Below are 10,427 nucleotides of genomic sequence, written 5' to 3' on the forward strand. Positions count from 1 at the left end.
CTATTACAAAGGGTAATCCTTGTCCATTAAATCACCTCGCTTCTTCGGTATCGTTACACAAGTTATTTCACTTATGAAAACAGTTTTTACCTTACTGTGTGTCAAAGGTTTAAAGAGAAAAATCTGATAACTTTTCACGAAAATCTTTCTAAAACAGAATATGGTTCACCTTCTCTCAAGAAGACTTAGGGAACCATGATTACTTCCTCTGAATGGGTCAGACAGAAGAGGACTCAGATTTCTTCCGCAATCTTGGTGACAGAGACAAACCAAGAGGTTGAATTTACAATTTTCACTACAGCTAGTTGAAAATTAAATAGAGTGCCTTAACAAGTAGTGAGCTTCTCTTCATTAAATTAATGAGGTAACTGGACTGTAATAAGTTACAAGAGAGACAGCAAAAGTGACAGAAGTCATTTTGACAAAAAAGGCAGAAAATTAAAAAAAAAAGACATATAAGTATCTACTCTGCAGAATGTATATTTGAAGTAATGACTTTAAATGTCTTTTAAAAAACCTTGGAATTCTAAGAAAGCTCAGGAATCCACCTGACACATGAATACTCTTCTCATGATCCCAGTCAAGCAGTGGTGTAGCCTCTTCAATACCCAGTCACCAGCCTGACCCCAAGCCAAGAGGCAATGGGATAGAGGGGAAGCAAAAGGAGTAGGTCCATGCCACCAGAGGAAGGGCACTTCAATCACTACTTCCAGATGCAAAGTTCTGTCAGTGATAGTCAAAATTAACTCACACAGGTTAACGTCACAGTATTCTGTCCAAATTTTCAGCAAGGAATAAGATACCTGTCAACGTGAAGGGTTAATCTCTATATAACGTAGGATGGAAATGTGAACTATCAACTTTTTTAGATCACCTGCCATTGAGTTGCCTGATATTAATATTTGCTTCCTCTGATCAGTAACGCTCCTATTTCAGTTTACACCTTTTACAACTGGCACTCCTCTACAGAGTCTTTCAAATCAGAATCAGTGATCAGTAAGACATCTGCCTTTGAGAGCTAAAAAAAAAATGGGTTAAGTTAATCCCATTCTAATTCCAATATTAAAAACTTTTCTATTTTAACTGTTCAGTATTTTTCCTTGAATCCCAACAAACTGAAAATTCATCAGGAGTCTTTACTGTCTAGTTCTAATTCTTTTTTTAAAAAAAGGGTACAACGTATTCATTGTACTATGACTTTGGAGGAAGGTGGGGACTGTGACCGTACACGTACAACGTGTCCACTGATTAACAGCAGCAACACTCCTTTACGAGGGCATCAAGAACATTCCTATTCGCCTTATAGGTTTAGCCCACCGTTAAACAGTATACTAGCAGTATTTAAAGTCTCTTGTTTTGACCATGTTTCCTCCACCAATAGCATCTCTTGCTCCCCTTACTTTGCCTTCCCCTCTGATGTTCAAACAGCTGGGACAAGTTAAGCGTGTAAGTCCTAATTTAACAAACATCTCCTGAGTACCTAAAATGGGTACAATATTAGGGACTAGGAGCAATACAGGATATAATGCCTGCACTGAGAAGTTTACAATTATATTGATGAGAAAAGACATTCAAACACAGAGTTAACTAGCAACTCAGGACAATATATTTTAAAATCTACAGAAGCATTGAAAAAAAATACAAGTTTAGGAGAAACAGATCATTATGAGCTGATGTTTGGGAAATCTGATGGAAAAAGGGATCTGAACTAGTGTGTTCAAGAATGAGTATGATTCCTCGAGATAGAAAATTACAGGGGCGAAAGACTGAGCCAACAAAGAATAGAACCACTGAGTCATAGCCATGCGAACTCCCAAGTCTCTCTAGAATGTATTCTTCAGAACACCGGCTCTATAGACCTTCATAGATATTAGGTGAAAAAAGAATTCCATGGTCAAGTAAGACTGAAAAATGTGGGATTCAGTAAATGTTTCTTTATTTCAGGACCTCCCAGAATCTCTAATGTGCTCACATGCGCATTCATGCCCAATCTCTTCTGACCATGGAACTCCTGTGGGAGTACATTTTGCAGGACTATTGTTTTGGGAACTGCTGGCAGGGCTCAAGGCCTCCCTGCAATGGGTCAGCTCAAGTGTGTGATGGTTGGTGCCTGGGCTCTGCCACAGGAAGGTAAGTGGGATTTACTGATGACCCTGATGAGACTGTACAAGATGTATCATTTCAGTGGAATTCAAATCCAAGTCAATCATAATAGACTGGACACTTCCTCTACTCTGAGCTCTCTAAATTAGCGTGGAATATAAGAATGAGCCAACACAGTTTTCCAAGGAACCACCTTTTTCAGAGTTTTATACGCAGGAGTATAAGGCTAGCTCATGATTTAGGGGAAATAAAAATTTATACAAAATATTTTTTACTTATAAGTATTGTATAACCAGATATAGATAGCGTCTTCAAAAAACAAAGCTGACACTGCATTAGTGATCTTAGTTATTATAACTGCCAGCTGGATAGATCCACCGAAGTATTACTCTAAACTCAATTTGTCTACTCATTATCAACCCTCTGCTTTCCCACTCCTCCCTCAAACAAACACAAACAAATGTGCTGCTTCTTGGCTAGTTAATGGAACCAGGCAAGTTACTGGAACCACTTAGTTGTAAAATTGGCCAGAAATTCAGGAACTATCTTTGACTCCGCATCTGTATTCACCTCCCTACCCCCTAACAAGCTAGCACTAAGTCCTATAGTCTCCACCTCCTAATCATCTCTCCTCTGTCTTCCCTCTACCTGGTTCACACCACAAGTGGAGTCTCGCAGTTAAATTAGTGCTGGGTTTAAATCACAGTTCTGTTACTCATTTGGTATGATGCTGTCCAGGTAACTTAAAATCCCCCATACTCAATTTCCCTGTGTGTAAATGGGGAAGCCTACCCCAGCAGGCTGTTGGAAAGAACAAATGAGAAACCACATATAAAGTACCAGGCACAGGATGTGGCCTCTTAAGAGCCAAGGAGTCTAAATCATCTTATCCTTGGCTCCTTTCACAAATACCATTATAAAAACACTGCTGCCTAAGGCAGCTTCCTAAATTGCAGATTGGACCCTTTCACTTCCTGCTTAAAACTCTTTTAACAGTTTCTTATAGAATAAACTAAATGAGGTCTGCAAGACCCGTTACTGCCGACCTTTCAACCTCACTTCCCACGGGTCTCCTCTATCCTCCAGGCACACAAGACGACTTGCCTTTCCCAAATCTTTCCACTTCTCTCAAGGCCCTCTGCCTGGAACATGCACTCCATCTCGGAAATCTCTATTTCCCCTTCAAGGTGCAGTTCAACTCTGAGAAACTTCCTGACCTTCCCGTCTCCCGCTTGTCAGGATGACAGGATTCTAAACCCTTGATCCCTTAGTGATATCTCTGAGGTAGCATTTATCACAAAGCATAGTAACACTATCTAAGTGTCTCCTCCATGAGACTACAAGCTCTTTGGAGAAAATGACCTTTGTCTTAGGCACATTTGTATCTTGAAGGCTTGGATAAGTATATAATGTGTGGCATACAGCAGGATGCTTAAACATTTACTAACTAAATGCAAACCTACTGGCAAGGTTTTATAACACGCGGCCACTTACATGGAGCTTTGAAGCCACTCTGTTCTCTCAGAGTAACACTGATGAACAATATCCAAATTTAAATACATTTAACTTCTGTCAAGGATTCAGGATGAAAAGCCTTACTAGAATTTGATTATCTCTAAATGCATGTTACTTACTGTCAATGTTTTCTGGTAATATATAACCTTTGCCCGGACAGGATAGGGTTTATTACGAAAGTCCCTCTGGCAACTTGCTAAAGCTTGATTAGCACCATCACTATAGAATGAGGGAAAGGAAAACAAACAAGAAACTTAAAACTTTTTAGTATTTAAAAACTCACTTTTTGAAATTATTAATGTTTGGGAAGATTAAAATAATATCAAGCTATGACAAACTCTTGGGATAGCTGAAGTTATTTCTTCAGAAGACACAAAGTTGACTAAAGCAGCAGTCCTCTACTCCAGGGCAGAATCAGAATCAACATAGGGAGCTTTTAAAAATGCAGATCCTGGGCCGGCCCAGTGGCATAGTGGTTAAGTTCACACACTCTGCTTCAGTGGCCCAGGGTTCATGGGTTTGGATCCTGGGCACAGACCTATACACTACTCGTCAAGCCATACAAGGTAGAGGAACGCTGGCACAGATGTCGGCTCAACGACAATCTTCCTCAAGTACCAAGAGGAAGATTGGCAGCAGGTGTTAGTTCAGGGCCAATCTTCCTCAAACACACACAAAAAAGCAAATTCGCAGATACTGCCCTCAATCAACTGAAGCAGAACCACAGAGAGGCCCAGGCACGTCTACTCCAAATAGCTCCACGGGCAACTGTGATAAACTACCAGAGCGGAAATCACTAAGGTAGCAAACAGCAAACAGGAGTGTGGATAAGGAATTTTTCTTACAGTTCACTGATTGGCTAAAAGGTAATTCCTCTCACAACAAACATGTAAAAATGAAAAATGTACATACCTAATCCATACACATTGTAAATAAACTAAACACTTACAAGTTTTGTAGCCACTGAGAGTCTTTAAAGAAAGCAATACTAAGGTTGAACGGGTAGTGTAAACTGCTTAGTCATTAGTTTGGTCAAGGCTCTGAATTTTATTTCTGAAAGATCCCTTTTAATAAAGACGAAAAAACACGACTAGTGGCATCACTGAGAGCCAGGAACATTTTATAAACCTTCACAAGTATTATCTAATTTTAGAGTAAATGAAACACATTTTTATGTTTGAAATCTGAGGTAGTCCACAGAAAGAACTTAAAAACAGAACCAAATAAAATAAGACTTTTCCACCAACTTATAAAATACATCTCAAGAAAGAGAATAATCTTATTTCATCTGAAAAATATTCAGATTTGAAACAACATATTTTATAAGGTTTCCAAAAAGAAGCTGAAATCAGGAATAATGTAAAAAAACACATACTTACTTTTGATGGTCATAATGGAATTGTCCATTGTTGCCTATAATTACTATAGCAGGATTATTTTTCTGAAAATAAAGAGAATGTATTTGTTTTAAAGTCCTTAGATCAAAGAATTCTAGATTGTTCTGGAGGATTACTTCTCCAGAAGAGACTTCCACTTACTTAGAAAAAATTTACCACACTGTTAGAATCATTCAAAAACAGTTACTTAACACCGCAATAAAGATTGACGTGCCTTGTCTTTGAATAGTCAACCTCAACACATATCTGAGGACACCATGCACGTGGCACAAACGTGAGCTTATGGGAGTTTAGTAACAGGACAAACACGGCCGCAGCATTCACTGAATTATTACGGTTCAACTTCAAATTGTTTAACAATGACCTCTGAAAATCAGTAGAGAAACAACCTAAAACAAAGATCACCAATCTTAAGGCTGCTGAAGCACAAGTTAATGTTTCCAATATGTAAGCACATTTTGTCCTTAACTGTTTTAGGAGAGATCATTAGAGAAACTGGCTGATCAAAAAGAGTGATCAACATAGGAAAAGATATTAGTACGTAAGTTAGCAGTAGTAACGCACATGGGTATTTTCACGAAAACTGTTACAGTTTTCTTAACACTACTGGTTTCACTGCCTGCTTCTAAACGACTCATGCTCTTCCATCAAAGTTACATCAAAGCACACACAGGGCAGTGGGGCAGGAGGTCACTGCCCAGTTCTCAGAGTTAGGGCTCCCGTATGGCCTCAAGCTGGTGTATGACAAACCATGTACTCATAGCTTTGTATTTGTAAATTCTCAGTTACATAAAGACTAACCATTATATTAAAAATATAGCTTGGGGAGTTCTACTAAACTGACAAAACAGTAAAACAAGCTCTATTTCTCACAGCCTAATTTTGTTAGTAAACATATTAAAGCAAGTAATAGTGCTGACAACAAATATACCTTTCCATCATTGTCAAAAGAATCGAAAAATACTCCAACACCATTCCACATATCAGCCGATCCAAACACAGGACCCTCCAAGCCTTGATTTTCTGTATACCAAATTGCCTGTGAATATATAACGGGGACCATTGAGAGGCTGGTGGTATATGCATTTATATACATTTTCTAAGTTAAAGAAATGATCATACCAGGCCATCAGCTCCAATTCGACCTCTTCCAGTCACTCGAAATGTCACCTCAACTTCCCAGTTCTCAAAGGCTGCTTTTGTCTTTGTCCACACTGATCCTCTTTGGCTTTTTAAAGATGGTGTTATTCGAATTTGATCTGAACTTGGAATAGCATCTAGAACAAAAACCAGGGAAGCAAAGCTTTAAGTTATAATTAGGTAAAACTCAATGAACCATTAAAAAACGGTTACACATACCTATAGAGATGTAATTTTAACTCAGTAACCTGTACAATAACTTTGATACGAAAAAATTTCATGTTGACAATTTCAACTTTACATTTTAGGGCATTCTAACACCCTCCCCTCTTATCTTTTGAATAGTGAAATATTGCAAAAAAAATTAAACTCAAGGGGCAGGATGGAGGAAATTATGGCTTAAAAGGCAAAGAAACTATTTGATCCCCTCATAGTATTCTTTTTCAAATACATCAAAAATTTGCATGTTATTTTTTTAAAACTGCAATTTATTTTACCAGTTTACAAATGTTGGAAAGCTCAAACATTGTGAAAAGAACATACCACTAGGAATCAAGAGACTTATTCCTAGTCTCAGTTCAGCTGTGTGACTTTGAGCAAATAATTCTCTTACTCTCTTGGGTCCACCATATGTTCACCTGTAAAATGAAGGGGCTGGGCTCAATTACTTCCATAAACACCCCAAAAGTTATATGCAAAATTTTGTGCATATATGCATTCTTCTAGGGAGAGGGTCCACTGAATTTCAAGTCAATAAACAGTTCTTCAGCGTCAGCAGATTCTCAGAGAGAACGGTGAAGCCCAAAATGGTGGTTTGCATTTCCAAACTAGGTTCACGTCCCAGCTCCACCACCTATTAGCTGTTCAATTGTTGACGCTGCTCCATTTCTCTAACAACCTCACAGGCATGTAAGTGCCTTCATAAGTGCATGTAAATGTTTCAATAAATGTCAGCTATTCCTATTATTGGACTACATAATTACTAAAGGCCTAAACTGGAACAATTCTAGCACACTCTTAGATGTTAACCAGTTTGGACATCCACGCTGGGAAATAAGTCTATTATCTCTTTACAGGTAGGAAAAACTTACAAAAAGACAAGTAAAGTTAAGATACTTTACTAAGATCAGCCACTATTTGTCACCGTCACTTTCAAACACTGCAAGGTTGGGGGCAGGCATCATGGAAAGAGCATGGGATATAGAATCAGAAGACCTAGATTTGAGTTCTGTTTACTGACACCAGCTATGTAACCCTTTCCAAGAACCTTCATCTTTCTGAACATCAGTTTTTTCATCTATAAAACAGATAATGCTTGCCTTGCCTATTAAGAATCAAATCAGAGAATGAAGGTGAAAGAACTCTGAGAGCTATAAAGAGTGACAAATTGTTATCATTTTTTGCCCTTATGGACCCAGGGATGTGTACTGACAGTATAAAAGGCATTAGAGGTGAGAAAAAGAAACACCATAGATTTGGTCTTGCTTTAGGGATGAATGTAAAGGGCCATGTTTAAATTGCATCTTAAATTTCTCTATTTTAAAAAATTGTTTTAAATAATGGATCTCAGGGCAAAATGAAAAGGGAAACAATGATCAATGAAGTCAAGAAAACACTGAAATTGTAAAAATTACAGTGAAAATGAAAGCAAGGGATACCACAGCAGTGATTCCCAGAGTCAGGAGATAGACAAGTCATGGGTAAAATAGTAATCCCTCTATTTCAAATGCAGTCTAGCCATCAAACTTTAATTTGTTCAAGTATGTCATCTGACATTTCTGCAGCAGACAAGCTGAGCTGGTTATAGGCTCTGTAGTTAGGTAACTAATTTGAGCAATTGGCTAATATTGCTAATTGGCTGGTGGTAAGTGTGAGAAAGAGATAGAAGAGCAAGCAGGCAATGGAGAGATGCAGAAGTGAAAAAGTATGAACAAACTCATCACCACTGCTGAAAAATTCATCATTGCTCCAAAAAGAAAAACAAAAACCCCCAAAACTGTGTTTGGTATATCTGCATCATCTTTGTGTATTAAGAACAATGTTACCTTGATAACAAATGTTCAGCAATACACCTTTGATGAGTGGGCACATAATGTCTGCTGAGTAACAAAATAATTACACTCTGCTTCAAATTTAATAACTTGGTCATTATGTCAAATTGAAATTTATACCTTTTAATTACATGTTAATTTCAGTCAAACGGCCCTTCCTAAAAGTGTGCTTCCTATTCAGTAATTACTTTCTAGAAATGGAACATTCTGTTTCAAGCATTGGACAATCTAAAATGATGTATATAAACCTTATCTAAATGATTGCTTAACTACACTTAACAATGGAATTCAAATTGTTAGAGCTTCTCATCCCATATAAAGGCATTTGCCGCTTGTTTCAAAGGGTGCATCTGACGGTCACTGAACGGAGCTTACAGCACGCCAAGTGCTACAGCCGGTTCCTTAGTCAGCAGTGACACATCAGCACTAAACGACAGTTTTGTTTTCTTTCACATATGTAAACGTGTAGCAAGGCTCTCTTACCGACTAACAGTGCCAAACACAGAGTGAATAAAACATGGAGCATAGTTTGTTCCAACTTTTCAAAAACACTAAAAAAAAAAAAAAGCTGTAGATAGAATGCTATTCTTAGTCTCAAATTCTGAAGCAATCAATACTAAAAAATATATCGTTTCTTCTACTAAATAAAGGACTGAGTGTGACTATTGCATAATGTGTTATCACAAGAGAAAAGATCAAAGACCACACCAAGTCATGGAGAGAGGCAAATTTAAGGTGTAGCTCCAACAGGCTGAGAAGAACGTCCTCTGACACGGAATTAAAAATTACTCTAAAACCAACATATGCCATCTCTGGAGCCATCAGGGGGTATGGGGTACAAACTGGAGCATTAACTTACATTGCTAACACCGGAGGGAAAAAAGCAGGGGAGAGCCGAGGGGGAGCGGGAAAGGAGGTAGGGGGGCTGCGCGAACAGGTCTCAGGTTGGGATGGCTAGGGGTGCGGCTGCGGGACGTTTCCCCTTGAGACGTGGCGGCAGGCTGAAACGTGATGCCCAGAAGCGAGTTGAAGTGAGCGCTTGGAAGCGTAGGAAGTAACAAAACACCTCTAGATCAAACAGAAAGAACCGATGCGATCAAAGAAGAGAGGACAGGAGGAAGGGCAGGTGGACAGAACGGGGGGCAAGGCTGGGGGTGAGGCGGCGGGAACCTTGCGGAGCAGAGCCGACCTGCAGAAGGGGCTGCTGAGAAGGGGCCCCTCCACCGTGCAGATGGCGTGCAGCGGGGAGAGGGTGAAGAGGAGGAGGCGCAAGGCGAGGAGGGGATCCGGGCCCCCCGCCCTCTGCCCCGGCTTACTCCCCGCGTGGGCCCAGAAGGGCACGGTCCCGTCGCTCTGCACCAGGTGCGGCCCTTTGAAGCTGTATTTGTATTCGAAACGGCGATGTGGCAGCGCGGCTGGGGTGCCTGCAGCCGCGGGGTCGCCTCCCACGCCATCGCCACCGACGAAGCGACTGAGCGACAGCAGCAAGGCGCAGAAGAGCCGCCGAGCTCTGGCCTGGGGACCCCTTTGCCTGGATCCCGCCATCTTGGATTCTGCGAAGAGGAGGCCGGCGGGAGGGGGAGGGGCGCGGGAGCCGCGGACGGCCAACAGGGCGCTCGCTGATTGGCGGAGCGCGAGGGCCCCCGAGGGCAAGGGTGAGCCCCGCCCCCGGCCTCGCTACCCTGGCAGCTGCCAGCTCTGGAGCACCTGTGGGCGGGGCCGTGCGCGAGGGGGCGGGGCCTGGAGGCGGCGAGGGCCGCGCGCTCCTCCAGTCCTCTCGTGAGGCGGGAAAGGGACTCCAACATTCCCTTCCCACGTGACGCGGAGTGGAGAGGAGCTGGCCCCGTGTCTACCTGCCAGAAGCTTTCTCCTGCCTCCTAACGTACCTTATTGGTGGAATTCGCGAGCTCTAACACCTGTGATTCCGCCGTATCAGTCCTCTCTGCTATAGCGGAACTTCCTTAGAAGAAAGGCATTCGTTTTGATGGGATACCAATTATGCAGTAGCTGGTTTTCTTAGGTGGACCTTGCAGAAACAAGTCTTTCCAGAAATAAGGCATAATCGCGAATACTAAACTCAGTTCCAGTCCTCTAATCTCCAGCAACCTGTGTGAGGGCATTTCAAACGGGGAACCAGTGGTCCACAAGGCTGTAGAGCCCTAGGATCGTTTTGTTGTTGTTGAATCAGGGGTTTCCATGAATTTGTCACTCAACCTTTACC

The 10,427-nt window shown here is 41.1% G+C and overlaps 1 protein-coding gene across 6 annotated transcripts in view; it reads right to left on the reverse strand.

Annotated features, from left to right (window-relative positions):
- Nucleotides 1–9,983, reverse strand: part of LMAN1 (lectin, mannose binding 1) — a 28,526-nt gene extending 18,543 nt beyond the window's left edge. For all 6 annotated transcript variants that reach the window (XM_070275802.1, XM_070275803.1, XM_023647905.2 and 3 more), the window contains exons 1-5: nt 9,523–9,983; nt 6,138–6,292; nt 5,947–6,054; nt 4,998–5,059; nt 3,738–3,837 (exon numbers count right to left, since the gene is read on the reverse strand). In XM_070275802.1, the coding sequence (XP_070131903.1) occupies nt 3,738–3,837; nt 4,998–5,059; nt 5,947–6,054; nt 6,138–6,292; nt 9,523–9,751 (654 nt within the window). In that variant the 5' untranslated portion in view covers nt 9,752–9,983. The remainder of the gene's footprint in view (nt 1–3,737; nt 3,838–4,997; nt 5,060–5,946; nt 6,055–6,137; nt 6,293–9,522) is intronic.
- Nucleotides 9,984–10,427: the final 444 nt, after the last annotated feature.

Source organism: Equus caballus, chromosome 8 (genome assembly GCF_041296265.1).
Source record: "Equus caballus isolate H_3958 breed thoroughbred chromosome 8, TB-T2T, whole genome shotgun sequence".
NCBI classification, from domain to species: domain Eukaryota; kingdom Metazoa; phylum Chordata; class Mammalia; order Perissodactyla; family Equidae; genus Equus; species Equus caballus.